This window comes from Myodes glareolus, chromosome 7 (genome assembly GCF_982192425.1).
Source record: "Myodes glareolus chromosome 7, mMyoGla1.1, whole genome shotgun sequence".
Taxonomy (NCBI): Eukaryota; Metazoa; Chordata; class Mammalia; order Rodentia; family Cricetidae; genus Myodes; species Myodes glareolus.
In genome coordinates, this window is record NC_142032.1 from 31208122 (window position 1) to 31228489 (window position 20368).

General features: G+C 40.6%; 1 protein-coding gene across 2 annotated transcripts in view; it reads left to right on the forward strand.

Annotated features, from left to right (window-relative positions):
* The window catches only part of Prkg1 (protein kinase cGMP-dependent 1), a 1163909-nt gene that overhangs the window by 837072 nt on the left and 306469 nt on the right, over positions 1-20368 (forward strand). For both annotated transcript variants that reach the window (XM_048438824.3, XM_048438823.3), the window contains exon 5: positions 12723-12786. In XM_048438824.3, coding sequence (XP_048294781.1) covers positions 12723-12786 — 64 coding nt within the window. The remainder of the gene's footprint in view (positions 1-12722; positions 12787-20368) is intronic.

Consider the following 20368-nt stretch of genomic DNA (forward strand, 5'->3'; position numbering starts at 1 on the left):
CCGGGTCTTCTATTAGATTCTAAAGGTCGATTTCTCTGTTCTTATGCCAATACCAAGCTGTTTTCAATACTGTAGCTCTGTAATAGAGTTTGAAGTCAGGGATGGTAATGCCTCCTGAAGTTCCTTTATTGTATAAGATTGTTTTGGCTATCCTGGGTTTTTTGTTTTTCCAAATAAACTTGATTATTGTTTTCTCAAGGTCTGTGAAGAAGTTTGATGGGATTTTGATGGGGATTGCATTGAATCTATAGATTGCTTTTGGTAGAATTGCCATTTTTACTATGTTGATCCTCCCAATCCAAGAACAAGGGAGATCTTTCCATTTTCTGGTATCCTCCTCAATTTCTTTCTTCAAAGACTTAAAGTTCTTGTCAAATAGGTCTTTCACTTCCTTGGTTAGAGTAACCCCAAGATATTTTATGCTATTTGTGGCTATCGTGAAAGGTGATGTTTCTCTGATTTCCCTCTCAGCTTCTTTATCCTTCGTGTATAGGAGGGCCACTGATTTTTTGGAGTTGATCTTGTATCCTGCCACGTTACTAAAGGTGTTTATCAGCTGTAGGAGTTCTTTGGTAGAGTTTTTGGGGTCACTTATGTACACTATCATATCATCAGCATATAACGAAAGTTTAACTTCATCCTTTCCAATTCAAATCCCCTTGATCTCCTTATGTTGTCTTATTGCTATTGCTAGAACTTCAAGCACTATATTGAAGAGGTATGGAGAGAGTGGACAGCCTTGTCGTGTTCCTGATTTTAGTGGAAAGGCTTTGAGTTTCTCTCCATTCATTTTGATGTTAGCTGTCGGCTTGCTGTATATTGCTTTTATTATATTTAGGTATGATCCTTGTATTCCCAGTCTCTCCAATACCTTTATCATAAATGGGTGTTGAATTTTGTCAAATGCTTTTTCAGCATCCAATGAAATGATCATATGATTTTTTTCTTTCAATTTATTTATATGATGGATTACATTGATAGATTTGCGTATATTGAACCAGCCCTGCATCTCTGGGATGAAGCCTACTTGATCATAATGGATAATTTTTCTAATGTGTTCCTGGATTCGGTTTGCCAGGATTTTATTGAGAATTTTCACGTCGATGTTCATGAGTGAGATTGGCCTGTAATTCTCTTTCTTGGTTGTGTCTTTGTGTGGTTTTGGTATTAAGGTAACTGTAGCTTCATAAAAGGAGTTTGGCAATGACTCTTCTGTTTCTATATTATGGAATACATTAAGGAGTATAGGAATTAGCTCTTCCTGGAAATTCTGGTAGAATTCTGCATTGAAACCATCTGGTCCTGGACTTTTTTTGGTAGGGAGATTTCTAGAATCTCCCTAGAAAGAGAACTAGAAGCTCTTCACGACTAACAGGTCTATTTAGATTATTCACCTGTTCTTGGTTCAACTTTGGTATATGGTACTTATCTAAAAAAATGTCCATTTCTTTTACATTTTCCAACTTTGTGGCATATAAACTTTCGTAGTAAGATCTAATGATTCTCTGAATTTCCTCTGAGTCTGTGCTTATATCCCCCTTTTCATTTCTGATCCTATTAATTTGCATGTGCTCTCTCTGCCGTTTGATTAGTTTGGATAGGGGTTTGTCAATCTTGTTGATTTTCTCCAAGAACCAGCTTTTTGATTCATTGATTCTTTGGATTGTTTTCTCTGTTTCTATTTTGTTGATTTCAGCCCTCAGTTTGATTATTTCCAGTCTTCTACTCCTCCTGGGTGAATCAGTTTCTTTTTTTTCTAGAGCTTTCAAGTGTGCTGTTAGGTCTCCAATGTGTGCTTTCTCCGTTTTCTTTATTTGGGCACCTATTGCTATGAACTTTCCTCTTAGCACTGCTTTCATAGTGTCCCATAGGTTTGAGTATGTTGTGTCTTTGTTTTCATTAAATTCAAGGAAGACTTTAATTTCTTTCTTAATTTCGTCCTTGACCCAGGGGTGATTTAGTAGTTGACTGTTCAACTTCCATGAGTTTGTTGACTTCCTGGGGGTAGCATTGTTGTTGAATTCTAATTTTAATCCATGGTGATCTGACAAGACACAGGTGGTTACTAATATTTTTTTGTATCTGTGGGAGTTTGCTTTGTTGCCGAGTATGTGGTCAATCTTCGAGAAGGTTCCATGAACTGCAGAGAAGAAGGTATATTCTTTCCTATTTGGGTGGAGTGTTCTATAGATGTCTGTTAAGTCCATTTGATTCAATACCTCCAATAAATCTCTTAATTCTCTGTTTGGTTTCTGTCTGATTGACCTGTCCATTGGTGAGAGAGGAGTGTTGAAGTCGCCTACTATTAGCGTGTGTGGTTTGATGACTGCCTTGAGTTCTAGAAGAGTTTCTTTTACATATGTGGGTGCCTTTACATTAGGGGCATAGATATTCAGGATTGAGACTTCTTCCTGAAGAGTTGTTCCTGTTATGAGTATGAAATGTCCATCTCCATCTCTTCTGATTGATTTTAGTTTGAAGTCGATTTTGTTAGATATTAGAATGGCCACACCCGCTTGTTTCTTAGGTCCATTTGCTTGGAAGACCTTTTCCCAACCCTTTACTCTGAGTAGGTGGCTGTCTTTGTGGTTGAGGTGTGTTTCTTGTAAACAGCAGAATGTTGGATCCTGTTTTCGTGTCCAATCTCTAAGTCTGTGCCTCTTTATAGGTGAATTGAGTCCATTGATATTAAGAGATATTAATGACCATTGGTTGTTGACTCCAGTCATTTTTTTGGTGGTAATAGAGTGTATATGTTTTCCTTCTTTGAATTGTGCTAGTGAAGGGTCGCTAGATGTCTGAATTATTGTAGTCAGTGTTGGCAGTGTTGGATTCCTTGGGATGTAATTTTCCTTCTAGTATTCTCTGTAAGGCTGGATTAGTAGTTACATATTGTTTAAATTTGTTTTTATCCTGGAAAATTTTGTTTTCTCCGTTGATAGTGAACGAAAGCTTGGCTGGGTAAAGTAGTCTGGACTTGCATCCATGGTCCCTTAATTTCTGCAGTACCTCTATCCAGGACCTTCTGGCTTTCATGGTTTCTATAGAGAAGTCTGGTGTAAGTCTGATAGGTTTACCTTTATAGGTTACTTGACCTTTTTCCTTTGCAGCTCTTAATATCCTTTCTTTAATCTGACTGCTTTGTGTTTTGATTATTATATGGCAAGGGGACGTTTTTTTCTGATCCAGTCTATTCGGTGTTCTGTATGCTTCTTGCACCTTCATAGGAATATCCCTCTTTAGGTTGGGAAAGTTTTCTTCTATAATTTTGTTGAATATATCTTCTGGACCTTTGATCTGCACTTCTTCTCCTTCTTCTACTCCTATTATTCTTAGATTTGGTTTTTTTATTATGTCCCATATTTCCTGAATGTTTTGTGATGAGAATTTGTTGGATTTGCTGTTTTCTTTGGTCAGGGCGTTTATTTTCTCTATGGTGTCTTCATAATCTGAGATTCGTTCTTCTATCTCTTGTATTCTATTGGTTAAGCTTGATTCTGTAGTCTCCGTTCGTTTACCTAGATTTTCCATATCCAGCCGGCCCTCGGATTGTGTTTTCTTCACTGCCTCCATTTCAGTTTTCAATTCTTGCACTGATTCCATTACCTGTTTGATTGTTTTTTCTTGGTTTCCCAGGGTATCATTTACGAATTTACTCATTTCTTCAAACTTTTTGTTATATTTGTCTTCCATTTCTTTACTCATTTCTTCCATTTTTTTGTTATATTTCTCTTCTATTTCTTTAAGTGAGTTATTCATACCCTGTTTTAGAGACTCTATTGCTTTCATAATGACACTGTTTTCCACTTCTTCTGGAATAGGGCGTTCGAGTCCTTCTGTCATAAGATCGCTGGGATCTGGTGATTTCATGTTGTTTTTCAGATTGTTGGAGGAATTCTTGCCTTGGCGCCTGCCCATCTCTTCCTTCAGATGCTCTCCAATGGCTCTTCCCTCCGCTGGGTCTTCTTCTACTGGATTAGTGTCCCTTGCTATCCAGGAATCACTTTGCCTGCAGTCTTAGCTAGCTGCAGGCAGGCTATTAGAACAAAGGGACTTCCTTCCCTTTGCACTCACCACCTATCCAGACCTGTGGTGCCCACCCTGGCTGAGATGGAGGAATTTAAGCCCTGAAATAGGGAGAGGGGAGGGGAGGGGTTCGAGGCCAAAAGCTGGGATGGCGTAGCAGGAGAGAGGGATTAGCTGGGGGAAGCTGCCCCTTTGGAGTAGCCAGGGAGATAAGGATGGCGGGAATATTGTGTGACCCCTCACCGGTCCACACACTTACCCCTGCACAGGATCAGAGCCCCTCGTTGGTCAGAAGAGTCCCTGCCTGCGGTCTTAGCTGCTGCAGGCCGGCTATTAGAACAAAGGGACTCCCGCCCCTTTGCTCTCACCGCCTGCCCCGGCCCGCGGTGCCTCATTTTAAATTTTTAAAAATTCTAATTATGTGTTTATACACGCATCTCTGTGAGGTTATGTGTAAGAATGAGTGCAGAGCCCATAGAGGTCACAAGGGGTCATTGGAACCCCTGGAGCTGGAGTTACAGGTGGTTGCAAACCACCTGATGTATGTGCTGGGAACAAAATTCTGGTCCCCTATGGGACCTGAGTATGTTCTTAACCTTTGAGCCATTTCTTTTGCCCCTGAAAAAAAGAAACTAATTAACAGAGTCTGGAGAGATTCTCAGTGGTTAAGAGCACTATTAGTTCTTCCAGAGGATCCAAATTCAATTCCCAACATCCATGTGGCATCTAAAAATCATTTGTAACTCTAGTTCCAGGGGATCTGATGCCCTCTTCTAGATTTCAAAGATAATGTATATACTTGGTGCGCCGCATCCACACATGCAAAATATCCATATACATAAGATAAAACTGAATCCCAAAAAACACACATTTAAAAATATATTTTTAGACAATATATAATATTTGTGATATTATTGAGTTAATTTTATTCTGTATAGTAATGACATCAAGACTATTTAGGAAACCTCCCACACCCATTTTTCTTTTGATTTGTGTGCAACAGTGTCTTGCTATAAAACTTAGACTAAAATGCTCTGTTTAGCCCAGGCTGGCTTCAAACTCAGGATCCTCCTGCCTTCACTTTTATGAGATATCTGCTGAGGTATTAGTGAAGAGACTTTTGAAATCTGAAAGATAACCTCAACTATTTATTCAGCTATATCTCCCTTTAGCGATTATGCACATATGTAGAGAAATAGAAAGTGATAGCATAAGAACGGTATATGTTAATAAGTGATTCTAGTATTGATAATACTGGCAATTCTTAAACTATTCTTTACCACTGGCTTGATGTTTTTCATAATAAAAAGCTGGAAGATAACTGAAGTCCATCAAATGGTATCAAAATGGGTAATTATTTTTAAATCATTATCTAAAGGAGTAATGAGCTAGGATGCTTTGTTGCTAATTTTGGTTTTTGGAGACAGGGTCTCGCTGGAGGCCTGGGTGGTCTGGCACTTGCTCTTTATATGAAGCTAGCTCAAACTTATGATGGTCCTCTTGCCTTAGCCTCTGAATGCTAGGTGACTTCATATGTCACCACACCTAGATGGCAAAGCATTATTCTGGTACCCTCCCTGTAAACGACATATTTCAGTGAGCTATTGATGAGGAGCACATTAATCTAAATGGGCACTTTTATGTTTCTACCTCTTCTGATGTTGTGTGATGTGACCTTAGACAACCTCTCAAGGTTGGTCACTCTTATCTGGAGAATGGATGACTATAATGGGCTGATGATAAGGTTGCTGTAAAAATGAAATTCATGTTATCTATAAAACTCTTACCCCAGTGCCTGGCAAATAAAAAGCATTCAAATTTCATCTTCTATCATCTGTCATTACAGATTCCAAGCCTCTGCTTCATTCAATGAGAAAAACAAATAGAAAAGCTCCACACTCAATCACCTCTATTATATTACATTGAAATGCAGTCTCTTACTTCAAACCTAGTGCAAGTCCTTAGGAACCATTTGAACACATCTGTAAGAATTACTTGCAATTAACATGCAAATTATTATAATACATTATTTTAACCATAAAATATGCTTCTCTCGTGTTTAACATTCCGTCTGGAAGCTTGTTCTAATAAGACTTTGCCTTCAGTGTTTCAAACCAGAAAGCCCTATCTTGAATTACCATTTACCAAAATTTTTGGAATCTCAATTGATGTCTTTTGATGCATTTGAGAAAATTCAACTCATCTATTTTTTTTGGACAGAATTTTAAGTTGACTATCCTCAGTTGTATTGTTCTTGGAGTTCACACTACTGGCAGACAGAGAATTCTTAGAAAGCAGATTAATTGCACAATAGAAATTATCTGGTGTTTAAAGAACAATAGATCTCTGAATTTTAAAGAACAGAGTGTTTTCAGAGTAACTAATGAGCAGAAAATCACTCTTCTTTTTCTGATGAATGATTTTCCGTTTTAAGTCCAGAAGTGAATCAAACGTTACCGGTCATTTCTTATATTTTTTATACTTGAGTATGGTGTGTTGTGTGTGTACGTGTGTGTGTGTGTGCATGTGCATATCTGCTCTTGGAGGGCAGGAAAAAGGCTTTGGGTGTCCTATTCTGTCACTCGCCACCTCATTCCTTTGAGGTGGGGTCTCTCTGAGCCCAGAGTTCAGGCTCAGTTAAACTGTCAGCTGGCAAAGGCTATGCAATTATTCTCTCTCAACCCTGCAGTGGTGCTGGGAAACAGATGTAGGTGCTGGGATCTGAACTCCAGACCCCAGGCATGCCCAGCAAGTGTCTATACCTGCTGAACCATCTGTCTACCCCTACACAAAGTTGTTCCTTCCTTAATGCTTCTTCTTATAAAGGATTCTTCATTTGTATTAATAAATGGTGCTCAGTTTTTTTTTTTGTGCTGGAAATAGAATCAGGGCCTTGTGCATGTTAGAAAAGTGTTCTATCAGTGAGCTAAACCTACAGTCCCAGTCCAGTGTTTTGAAACATTTAAAATTATAAAACATAATAATTTAAAAATGTCCTCCTAACTCCAAACATTTTTGCTTTCATTTAATGTCCTGCACAGTTAAGGAAATACTATTTTTTTCTCATGGATAGTAGCTCTCATGAAAACATACCAGGCTTTCCATAGAGCATATATTTAAATAGAAGTTGTCACATAGAAGTAATAGGAACTTTTTTAAAGACAGCACCCAATCATAAAACTCAGTTGGAGCGTGTATTTGCCACAAATACTCAATGGAGAAACACTAATTCATCTCACATCTCAGGAGCTGAAGTAGAGTTCATCAAAAGAAAAAGGAGGGGGTGTGATTCTCAACCTGCAGAACTTGGGGCACCAGCTTTCTCTATCCGAGTTCTGGTTCTCAACCTTCCTAATGCTGCGACCCTTTAATATAGCTCCTCATGCTGTGGTGACCCCCGACCATAAAATTACTTCCTTGCTACGTGTAATTATGCTGCCGCCAGGAATCATAACGTAAGTATCTGATATGCGGCCCTCAAAAGATCCACAGGTTGAGAACCACTGCTCTATCGTCTTCTGTCCCTTCCAGCTGTTGAAACTGATTGCCTTCTGGAAATGAAAACCTCCCTCGCTCAGGCCAGGGCAGTAAGTCTGGTGGAGTAGGTGATCCTGGGCGAATTGCTGTGCCTCTGCAGAGATCCTGGAAATCCATCAGGATGCTTTGCCCTAAGCAATGGGAACCAGAGCGACGCTTTACCAACAGGTTCTTCATGCGTCTCTCACAGCTGTAGGCGAAGGCTTCTGTCATTGCATTTCCGAGACTATGTTGTAAATCAGGTATCAGACACACGATGCCCACACCCTCATTTGTAGTCTCTATTCAAGCTCGGAAACCTGAGTAAACAGGATTGAAGTCTTAAGCCCCAGATGGCATTTTCATTAGACTTTCTGAATATAAACCCTAATGAGTTTTAGCTTATGATTTATTAGTTCGCAAATACATGAAGTTTTGGGGGAATGTGGTGGTGCATGTCAGTAAGGCTAGCGTTTGGGAGGCTGAGACAGGTGGATTGTCATGAGTTCAAGGCCAGCCTGGAGTACAGCATAAGATCCTGGCTCAGAAAACTAAGGAAATATATATATATATATATATATATATATATATATATATATATATTTAATTTATATAAAATTAATAAAAACTTTATATATATATAAATTAAGTTTTTTCATTTTGTACTTGTGACATCATTCAGGAATTCCGCTTGCTGTTTCACAGGAAGAAGTGAGAACTGGGTAAGATGAAGGATCTGACATTTGCCTCATAGCCATGAGAGGCTTAGTTTGAGCCTGTCTAAACCTAATGTGCCTTCTCAAAGCAACACCATTATAATCCAGGGAGTTTCTAAAATAAAAGGTTTTTTGAAGCCCACAGATGCTAGCAGGAAAAACAAAGGACTGAGTTGTGGGCCTGTTTTCTGCAGTGACCTGGCGCGGAGCAAGATAGCAGTTCAAAATGCCATCCAGCAGGGGCAAAGGTTGGAGAAATTTTGTTCATTTTGTAGAAGAAATTTGCATTGACTGTGCGGAGGGGCAGGGTAGCTCAGAGCTTGCATGGGAAAGGTTGAAAGAGTAGTATAAACAGGGACGAGCAATAGTGCAGCTTAGACTGGTGTGGCTTGATTAATAGTCAGCCTAGTTTATGTAGAAGCATGAGACAGATGATCCTAGTATTTGGATTGAGGAGATTTAAAGCTTTAACCATTATTCCAACATAAAATGGTGTTATTCTTTGAGTGCATAGCTGTCCCCACTCCTTGCGTTCCATCTCTCCTCTTCCTGTCCTGTAGCCATTTGTCATAAAGTGTCAATGAGGGAAACAACTCTGACCTCGAAGGAACTAAAGAGATGACTTATTCTGGGGACAAATAGGAGTGACAATACCCCCAGAACACAGATTTGCGTTTTCCCAAATATCATGTTCTAATGAGTTGTCAACTTTTGTTACTTTTGGTGATGGGTACATCAGGTAGGTGGATTATAGCAAAGCAGGGGAAACTGCTCTAGGCTTCAAATGCTCTCTGAGAGCATTTTTAGCCCTTCATTGGGTGGAAACTAAGGTTCTATATTTTCTAACTAACAGTCACACAGATGTTGAATCATATACAGAAGATGGTTATTAAGAGTACGAAAGATGCCCTAAGATAATTTGGCTCTGAACTTGTAACAAGTCAACCTCTCCAAGTCACTGAAGATTAATCAATCACTTGATCAAACTTTGTAGTTATAGCTTCTTTCCAGGAATTCTCGTTCATGCCACTGGTCTCTTATCACTGTTTAGGACGTCGTCACAGCCAGCACCCGCATAGCTTCACTCAGGAAGGGCTGCTGAGCTTCCGAATTCTCGATCACACTCATACCACGCATTTTTTTGTGTTTAATGTGTTTTCTTTCTAGCAGTAAACACATGCTATCAAGAACAGATATTATATAATTACAGGTGTAGTAAAAACTCAAAGGGGCTGGGTGGCTCTCAGAAGCAAGAACGTCTGTCTATTGTGTCCTAGGCTAGACCCACCAAGACTTTGCCCTAAAGAAAACCAAAAAGAATCTTGATAAGAGAATTTGACTTGGTCAGGGAGGGACTGAGGACAATAGTTGTTGAATGAATACTTTCAGGTCCCAAAGATTCGTCAGTTAAAATATTGTAAAGGGTGGGTGGGAACTGGGACAGAGAAAATGGTGTACGTGGAAGAACCTGGGAAGGGGAAGTGGAGCTGGGTGTAATCTGGTAAGAGGAAACTAAACAGGGAGAGTAGTTGTCTCTCTATCAAGGCTCAGGCCCTCAGAGTCACATAAATCAAGAGAAGTGTGGATTCACTGAAAGTGTCAGAACACTGAACTCTTATTTACAACACACTGCGGCTAGTTTTAGGTCAACTTGACACAAGCTTGAAACATTGGAGAAGAGGGAGAAAATGCCTCCAGGAAGGAGATATATTTGTAGATTACAAACCTGTAGGGTACTTTTTTAATTAGTTAGTTATTCATGGGTGAGAGTCCAACCCATTGTGGGTGGTGCCATGCCTGGGCTGGAGGCCCTAGTGACTGTAAGAAAGCAGGCAAGGAAGCCAGTAAACAGCATCCCTCCATGGTCTCTACATCAGTTTCTGCACTGACTTCCTCAAGGATGGACTAAGACATGAAGCAAAAGTTAGAAAAACCCTTTCCTTCCCAGCTTGCTTTCAGCCATCGTGTTTACCAAAGCAATAGAAATCCTGGCTAGGACAGAAATTGGTGCCAGAGAGTGGGGTGTTGCTGTGACAGACTTGACCATGCTGCTTTTGAGAGCAATGTGGAAGGACTTTAGCATCTGGGCTAGGAAAGCCATTGAGTAATGAGAGCTTAGTGGGCCGTTGTGTAAGAGCTTGGAAGATGCGAATGTTGAGAGCCTTGCAATGGAGGTCTGGCTTGTGAAGTTTTAGTGGGAAACAAAGACTTTCTTAGGCCATTTGTGTTAAGAATCTGTGGTGTCTGGTCAGCAGGAGCTGATGTATCAGGTGGGGTTAATAAGAGACCAGAACCACTAAAGTAAAACCTTTGCTTTCCTGAACAATAGATGCTGGTCAGCCGGAGCTGAGAATCAGTTGTTATTTAAAAGAGATCAGCATTACTGAGATGAAGTCTTTTGGGAAGTGTTTCTTCAGGGTCATCACATGGAAGATGTATTCCAGAGGTACCCAAGGTTGTACCTTGTGCTGGCACCTAAACTTGGTAGTGTGAGCATCATCCAGGTGGTCCTGGTTTTGAAGACATGAAGGGGTCATGGAGAGAAGCTGAGGATTGGTTCTATGTGTCAGGGGTGGAGTTCCTGAAGAGAACTGAGGAGAAGCTATTGGTGAAAGTGTAGCCCAGTTGCAGCAAGAGATCCCAGCTTTTTAGAGGTGACAGTACCATGGGATGACCACCCAGAACGGTAGTAACTGTGGAAATGGAGCCCAAAAGACAAGCTGTGTGTGCTGCAGAGAAGTGAGCAAACCCTTTGGAGGAGCCCAGAGGTCATGCGTAGATCCCAGACATTTAACATTTATTGTTTAGTTTCGTTTTGATTTGATTGTGACTATACCTTGGTTCTTCCTTTTTGAAATAAGAAAATATTTAAATTATTTTTGATTTTATAGAAGCCTGTGGTTGAAAGACTTTCAACTGTAAAAGAGACTTTGGAAACCTCTCCTTGGACCTGGGAACCCCTCTAGAGTCAAGTCTCTTGCCAACCCTAAAATGGGTCCTTTGATTAAGATATTTACTTCCCTGCTCCCATATTCACCCTTCCTCCATCCCACCCATCCCATTCCCCCAAGCTTTCCCGAATCCTCCCCTTCTCCCTTCTCTCTACCCATCTCCCCTTACATCCACCTCCCCACACCCCCGTGCACCCAACTTTTGCCTAGCAATCTTGTCTACTTCCACTATCCAGGAGGATAACTATATGATTTTCTTTGGATTCACCTTCTTATTTAGCTTTTCTAGGATCACAAATTATAGACTCAATGTCCTTTAATTATGACAGAGAAGCCAAGGACAATGGCACTGGGTTTTGATTCTACCGCATGGACTGACTTTGTTGGAGCCTGGTTTGTTTGGATGCTCACCTTTATATATCTGGATGGAGGGGGGAGGACCTTGAGCTTCCCACGGGGCAGGGAGCCCTGACTGCTCTTAGGACTAGAAAGGGAGGGGGAGGTGAGGAGGGGGAGGGAAAAGGGAGGCAGGGAGGAGGTAGAAATTTTTAATAAATTAATTAATTAATTAAAAAAAGAGAGACTTTGGATTTTTAAAAAAGAGACTGAATTTTTAAAGTATAAATTTATAAGACTGTGGCACATTTTAAGTTTCTGAAATTTTTTGTGAAATGTTTTGTATTGTGATATTTATATTAATTTGTGATCTTGGAGGTGAAGATTGTGGGTTTAACAGTGATGTGTTGACAAGAGGTTAGTTATCCTGGATAGGATTTTTTTTTATCAACTTGACACAAGTTAGCGTCATCAGAGGGAAGGGAGCCTCAGTTGGGAAAATGCCCCAGAAATCTGGCTGTAGGCAAGCTCATAAGACATTTCTTAATTAGTGATTGATGGCGGAGGGCCCAGACCACTGTGGATGGTACTATCCCTGGGCAAGTGGTTCTTGGCTCTCTAAGAAAGTACTCTGAGTAAGCCAAGATGAGCAAGCCAGTAAGCAGCACCCCTTCATGACCTCTGCATCAGCTCCTTTCTCCAGGTTCCTGCCCTGTTTGATTTCCTGCCCTGGCTTCCTTCAGTGATGGACTCCATGTGGAAGTGTAAATCAAACAAACTCTGTTCCTTCCTAACTTGATTTTGGTTATGGTGTTCATCACAGCAATAGAAACTCTGCTTAGGCCACATAACCTCTCCTTGCTGGACATCAAATACACTGATGATTCCTTAAATTACACCTTACCCTTTTTGTGGATTAAATTACACCTTACGCTTTCTGTGGATGGGGTGAATTGGGGGGCGGTTGGGAGGAGCAGGAGGAGGAAAAGGAGGGGAAACTGTGGTTGGTATGTAAACTGAATAAAAATAATATTAAAAAAGAAAACTGAGAAAAATATGTGATCATTATCTATAGGTTCTTAATCAAGAAACAAGCTTTCATTTTTCATGCATTTTATATTTGTTATAGCAAGCTGCCATGCAGGTGTTCAGCATCATGCTCTGTTTTGTTTTCCAGCGTTCCAACATTCCAGAGCCTTCCTGATGAAATCCTCAGCAAGCTGGCCGATGTCCTCGAGGAGGTAATTGTTTTGGTCCTTTGAACTTCTTGAGATGGAACCCAGACTGCGGGTCAGGCTAGGCTGCTTTCTCTCACAGCTAGGGGATGACATGTACGAAAACTGCTGAAGGACCATTTGTCCCAAGCTCTGGGATGAGCTATAGATCTGACTTCAAATTAAAAGCAGCTTAATACACCCAATATTAATGCACAGTTAGACACAGGCGTGTCAGTTATCAGGGAGAAAACATCCCATTGTAGTAAATATTATGTTATTTTGATGTCTATGAATGATACGCTGGCGCTTTTCTTTCTTCAATTAATTGTAATAGTTGCCACCCTGAGATTAACAAGTTTACAAAAAAGAATTAGCAGTGGGTTCACATATTCAAAGCATGTGTGTTTATTTTGCATACATATTTTGCATACATAATTTCATACCTGAATGTGGAATGCCACAGTCTTTTCTTTGAACCCATGGTGTTGAGGAAGTTGAGAAACAGTCCACGTGAGGCTTGTCACGCCCCCACAGAGACCCTGCTGAGAGAGGAAAGGAACTTCTTCCCCTCACACAGAAACTTGACACTGGATTGAAAGCATCCTGTTCCCTCCCTGACTGCAGGAGATCTGACTAGATATTATTCCTGAACAGCCGAGTTCTCTCTAGAGAAAGAACTAGAAACACCCAGGTGCTTCTGGGCCTCTATTGACCATGGAGAAAATAATTTCAGAAGGAACGCTTTACAATAGCAAATATTTGTAACCCCAGTTTTCAGGAGGCAGTGGCAGGAAGAGCCTTGGCTACATAGCGAGATCCAGGCTAGACTTGGATACATAAAACTTGTCTCTAAAAACCATAAAAAACTAAAGAAAGAGAGGAGTAAGGTGTGGGTGTCCTCTTTCCGTCTTGGCCTGCTGGCCATCAGTCCAAGAGGGCAGAAGGGCACAAGGGGTGACAGAAAGCTTTGTACATTGCCCATGAGCACAGATAGAGGGAGGCCCCCGGGGAGTCAAACTTTGGTGAATTGGCTTAATTTTATTCCAGCCTATAAGGAATATATAGGATCGGGGAGCCTGAGAACAAACCCTAATTTGCATGAAGTGGCATACTCCTATCATGAGGCTTGGTATGTGGCAGTAAGGTTCTGTAGTAGAACTTCCAGCCCAAGTCTTCTTAGCAAGGATCTGTGCCAAGGGTCAAGCTAAAGATGAATCAGGCATCTGGTTTAGAGAGGGCCTTTAGATGAGGTCAGTCCTCCAGGCCCAGGGAGACTCTCTAGATAAGGGTAGGTGGAGAGCAGGAAGCCTTGTTGGGGAGGGAGGGATATATTTCCATATCGTCAAACTTAGAGAAAGCTGCCAGGCTATGGCAGACTGCTAACCAGTCAGCTATGTCTTCCCACAGAGAGAAAAGGAGAATAGTATACACCCAAGGCAAGGCAAGGAGCGTGTTTGGCCTTTAGGATCTTTAGACTGCATTTTTTTTCAAAGGATATAATCTACATCTTAGTATAAAAGATTATGTAACGATGATTGGATGTACTTATTTTTTATCTGGATGATTTATTTCATGAGAAGGTTATATGGTAGCTTATGAGTATGCTACCAAGTTTAAGACAAGAAAGAACAGTTGATTAAATAAAAACATTAAGTCAGAAGAGGTCAAAGGAATTCTGACTATAAACATGGGGCAAAAAGGTGAAGACATAAGTTTAAACAATAAATATACTTCTTAACCTTGTTTGTGAAAATTTCTCAGGAAAATATAGACTGATGAGAAAAAAAACAAGGTTAAACTCAAAGGCCACATTTGTTTTGGACACAGTCTATCAATTGCTTTAACACTCTGAAGCGTTTCTGAAGAAAACGATGATCTATAAGCAGACAATCTTTCAAGTCAAGAGTTGTATTAAATCTCTTGATTTCCAGCTGCTGAAAGCCTTTCGCCATATCCAGGGACCTGATACGCTCTGAGCTTGTTCCCTTTCTCATGTCTCTTTAACTTTTCCTGCCTTTCTCTTCCATCTCAGTTTTAGTGGCTGACATTGTTCTCTGCAGGTAGTGGGCATATATGTATTGTTCCAAGTTGTAAAGACAAGAAGTATGTTCTATTTTGTGGAGGAAGCAGACATACATTGGTGGGAATCCTGGAAGAGTGCCGACGGAAGCAAATCTGACCACCCAAGTAGGATACCACAGCTCAAGTAGGAAGTATGAGGGAAGTTGGTTTAAATCACTGGTGTGATTTAATGCTGGGATGGAGATCAGCGACAGGCCACTTGCCAATCAGGACACTCTCTGCCCTGCATAGATGAAAACCAAATTACTGACTGGGTATGGTATTGCTTATTACAGCACTGAGAAGTATAAACGGAGAAATTATTAATTTGAAGACCGTCTAAGAATAGTAAATTCACCGGGTGATGAGGGTGCACACCTTTAATCCCAGCACTTGGGAAACAGAGTTAGGCAGATCTCTGTGAGTTCGAAGCCAGCCTGGGATACAAGAGCAAGTTCCAGGGCAGGCAGGGCTACGCTGAGAAACCCTGCCTCGAAAAATAAAACAAAATGAAACAACAACAAGAATAAAAAAATAGTAAATTCAAGACTGTCCAAGGCTACGTTGTCAGACTGTGTATCAACAAATAAAAACTAAAGCATGAGAAGGATGAGGGGTGGAGGAAGGAGGGGAGGACAGAAGAAATGAATTCAGAAATTTGGAAGATTATTCGGCAGCCCAAGGGAAACCTGAGACACAGACAACATAGGTAAGGGAGACATTGGATCACAGGCTGCTTGCTTTATTTTCTGTTATTCCATTAACCTTCATTGATTACCCTCATAAGCTTGGAAAACTAACACATAAAAAAGGGCAAAGTCAGTTCCTCCCAGTGGTTACTACCTAGAAAGGAAGAGACCCAATAATCAATCAGTTATCCAGGCTTTTAGACCGAGATGGAAGCCGTTGGGTTGTTTTAAGTAGATCAATCAAATTCTCTGACTTACGCTTTTAACATGGTTCCCATAGCTACCAGGTTACCAGGTTGAGGTATCGATGGGGAGGTATTGGGGATGGTGGTAGAAGGAATGATGGCAGCTTTATTGGCTCTCATAGATGAGACTGAGAAAAGAATGACAGATGACTTTGAGAGAACAGCTTAGGAACTTTACTGTTGTACGACATGGTGCAATAAGTCAAAGACGTTGACGGTCGCACCGAGGCTGCGGACCCGAATACAATGCAAGGGGAGTCAGGACTAGTGGAAATGAGGAGACTAGGAGAGGGGTCCATGGGCATGAAGAGACAAAGAGCTGAGCAAGGAAGGATGTGAAGACACAGAACCCTTGGCGCCCTTGGCAGAGAGATGGCTTTGAGTAGTGCTTAACAGGGAGCTGGTCAGTTATCTGGATGTTATTCTGAGGGAGCAGATGCGGCAGAGTGTGGAAGTGGGTAGCATCCCAACATCACAATAATAGTACGACCAGATTTGTGGAGTATAGTGCTGAGGAAAAACCTCAAACAAACAGAAATAAAGATGACAAAATGTCATCCATGTACATTAAAGTGTAAGAATATAAAACACTTGGCTTAGTAGTTATAAACAGAGTTACTAATCAGATACATATGAATTGTTTCCTATAACATAAAGGGGGAAAGAGATCTATGCAGAGAAAAGGAATGACTAGGAAGGCATATAGCACAGCTTTGACTGATTTTTTAAGAGGTCAACTCTGAGAAACAGAGCAAATGGGACCAGTGGAACCTGAAAATGTCAGAAGCATTTTTTTTTTGTAGGAAACAATATCCTGAGTGAGATAACCCAGACCCAAAAATATGAATATGGTATGTACTCACTCATTAGTGGATTCTAGCCATAAACAGAAGCATTTTGTACCTTAAAATTAAGAAGTGGTTCAAGGAAGAGTTCACAGAATTTGCATTTGAATTCTGTTTAAATGATAAGGACAGAAATAGAGACATTTAGATGGACAGGGAAAATGAGTTTGTTGGAGCCCAGGAAATACTGTTGTGTGGGAAACAGGATGTTACACAAGAGGGTAGACTTTTCCGGGGAGGCCTGACATCTCTGTGCACATGGAGGTGAGTGAGCTGATGCCCTGGCTGGAGCTACATGAATCCTGACTGAATATTTTGTTTCCTTGGTGATATAGAAAACAAACGTGGGCATGAAAAGAGGGGAGTGGAGTAGATATATGAATATCTTAAAAAAAATAAATGATTTGAAAGAAAATGGACGTTTAGAAGTACAGTGAGATAACCGGGTACCATTAAGCCCCAAATGATGCTTGGAATTTCTCATCTAAATTAAACAGGCTAGAGAAAGATTAATTAATTAATTTCGAGATGAAGTCTTTATAGCTCGGGCTGATCTTTCATTGTCTTTCTGTCTCAGTCTCCAAAGTGTGCTGGGATTACAGGTGTACACCATTAGGTTTGTGTCTTTCCTTCCTTCCTTCCTTCCTTCCTTCCTTCCTTCCTTCCTTCCTTCCTTTATTTCCATCCTTTCTCTTTCTCCCTTTTTTGCCTGGATTCAGGTTCCAAATAGGCAGATAATTGAACAGAAACCAGGACTGTTATTTTGTTCAAGAGAAGATGATTGAGGGAACAGACAATGGAGGACACGTGCAAGAATGTTCAGAATGTTTGATTCTGGAAACTGGACCAAGCCAGGTCAATGACAAAACACAGAATCAGTGGATTTTAGTCTCCTGACTTGAGGAATTTTTGGAGTAAGGTAGTAAGAGCAGCCGAACCTGATAGAAGTTAAAAGTATTTTGGTCGCTAAGTAGAGGCTATACGGGCAAATCTGGTCCATTCATAAAATCTTAGTTTGAGGCTTATTGAAGTAAGCTGGCCTATGATTTATTGATCTCTTTCATGTGTGACCAGACAGTGACCTAGAGCATGGCTGCATTTGACTTCAGTGTCCAAATATAAAAGAAATTCATCACAAGAAGACTGGATGTCTTTCTCTCTGAATGTGCTGCCGACCTGTAAGCTCTGTAAATGGAAAACTGCTTTTCCCAGCGGGCCTCTCAGTTTTTGCTTGTCTCTGTGGAATACAATGAAGAACTCTCTGATGAAAATGCACACACACTTGGGTATACATGTGTGGGGTGTGTGTCTGTTTCAAACAAACTGAAACACAAATTCATTAGCCCCAAATCAACCTCTTTATAAAGCAAAACAAAACTAGGAGCCCATGAAATCCTTTAATCATTTTCTTTCTTCTCCACAGCTGTGAAATATTTGTGCCATCTTACATAAAAATAGCTCCAGAACAGACTACAAAATACTTTAGTGTTTTGTGTTGTATTTTCTTTCTTTTACTGTGTGTATGTGTGTGCATCATATGTACCAGCTTTTGTAGGTGTGTGCATAAGTGTACAAGTGATTGTGTGGAGGCCGGGGATAAACAGTGGGTGTTTTCTTTGCTCTCCACTTGATATTTTTTGAGACGCAGTCACTCTCAGAACTGGAAGCTGATCGATTCAGCTACACTGAGCTCCAGGGATCCTCTTTTCCATAACTGGAATTATAAGTGTGTATGGCCACCTGCCTTCCTCCTGGGGGCCTTAGATCTGATCTCTGGTCCTCATGCTTCCAGGGCAGGCACTTTATGACTGAGCCATCTCCCGAGTCTCGAAATCGCATTTTTCAGTCAGAGGTTGTATTGTATATTTGAATGGCGTAACCACAAATCAGTGTATATCAAGGACAAATACAAATGACAGCAGGCAATTTAGTCCCAATCCTAATTTAGTCCTAATTTGTTTTTAGGACATACATGCAAAGTAAATGTACCAAATACAAGGTAGGTAATTAAATATGCTACCTAGTGCAGACAAAATGCTTAACTCAAGTTAAATAAACAAGAAAGATGAGAAGTTTTATTGGAATAACTAATCAGATAAAGCAAAACAAATCTGAAAGACTAAAAGCAATAGCAGCATCACTTAACATCAAAGAGTAAGGAACTCACATAATAGTTCAGCTTTTACCAATACCCAGAAACTGAAAGAATCTCAAATTATTTCATAAGAAATCTTATAGCCAACAAGTAAGTTTACAGCTTTGTATATTGGTCAGATATTTATGGAACTCCTGGCTATGTGCCAGGAATTGCTCTAGGCCTTAGGGAATCCAGGCTCTCTTTCCTATAGCATATGTTCTAATGGAGGATACAGATAAGGAAGGAAGGCAAGTACCATCAAATGATAAAGACCACTGAAGTTTTTATTGAGAGAATAACTTTAGTCTCGCATAGCAGTCCAGATGCAATTCTCCTTGATAAACCCTGAGTCCAAACTTAAAATATGTATGGAAGCAGTATTAGGTCAAACTTAATTTAATTTGACAGTAGGAAGGAAAAGTAAGATTTAAACCAATGTCTAATGAAAGATAATAGGGTTGCCCTGGAGACAGGGAAGAATAGATGCATGGTCTTAGCGTAGAAATGAGTTTACCGTTTTAATTGGGGAGAAAAATTGTGAGAGAGGCTTCAGAAAATTTAACAAGATCATGTCATAGTGAATTTACAATTGAAATTTCAGAGCCAAAGCATTGACTGCAGGCGTCCCAAAAGAATAACATGGCCATACATCCCAATATCCTAGTTAAAGATGAATAACTGTGCAAAGCAGAGGAAGGAAATTTAATAACGCACACATTGGGAAGAACAGATAAAAAGGATCTGATGATATTAGCATCATTTTAGGGGCACTGACACATAGCTTTAGGTTTAAGGTGAAAAAGAACTGGGCCATGCATAATTAAGCACTCAAGGCCAAGGCACAGTTGATCACGTCTTAGTCCTAGTGGTCGGAAGAAATCCTAATTGCTTAAGGGCAAGAGCAGGCTCTCAGAGGATTACTCATGCTCCAGGGGGCAGCCTCTCCATCACAGATTATTGTCTCTACGGGTGAGGGAGGTCTGCCCCACCAAATGCTGCTAATCCAAAATGAATATAGGTTTAGGACACTGACCTTAGAGGAGTCTAGAACAGACACAGTAAAATATTGCCAGTATGGTGTTTCAGTTATGTCTTGCGTAGTGAGACTAGAAGAGCAGGTGGGTGAGGCACCCCCAGTTGCCAATGGACACTCCCAGAATGAGTGACATCCTAGAGTGAGCAAGGAATGCACAGCGAGGGCAGAGGCTCCAGGCTCTCCTGCTGTCCTTACTTACCTTGCTAAGTGCTTATTGTATCTGTGCACGTGGGCATAAGGAGTTTGCCTCCACTCTGATCACAGAGGGAAAGAGTATTATGGTAACTCATAAAGCAATGACCTCGTAATTTATTTTGAGATAGGTTCTCTTGTAGGTCAAGACAGTCTGAGACTTCTGATTCATCTGCCTCCACTTCTAGAGTCCCGGAATAACACATTATAATAATAATGTGTGTCGGATCCAGCGCTGGGGTTGCATGCAGGTTCTTCCACGTAAACCAACACCCTAATTACTGAGCCACACACCTGTCTCTGGGCAATGTCATGATCATTTCTTTGTAGGATTTATGAGAAGAATCAATTATCGAGGATCACTCCAATTAAAAGGCTATTGCAAAATGACCAGGAACGGG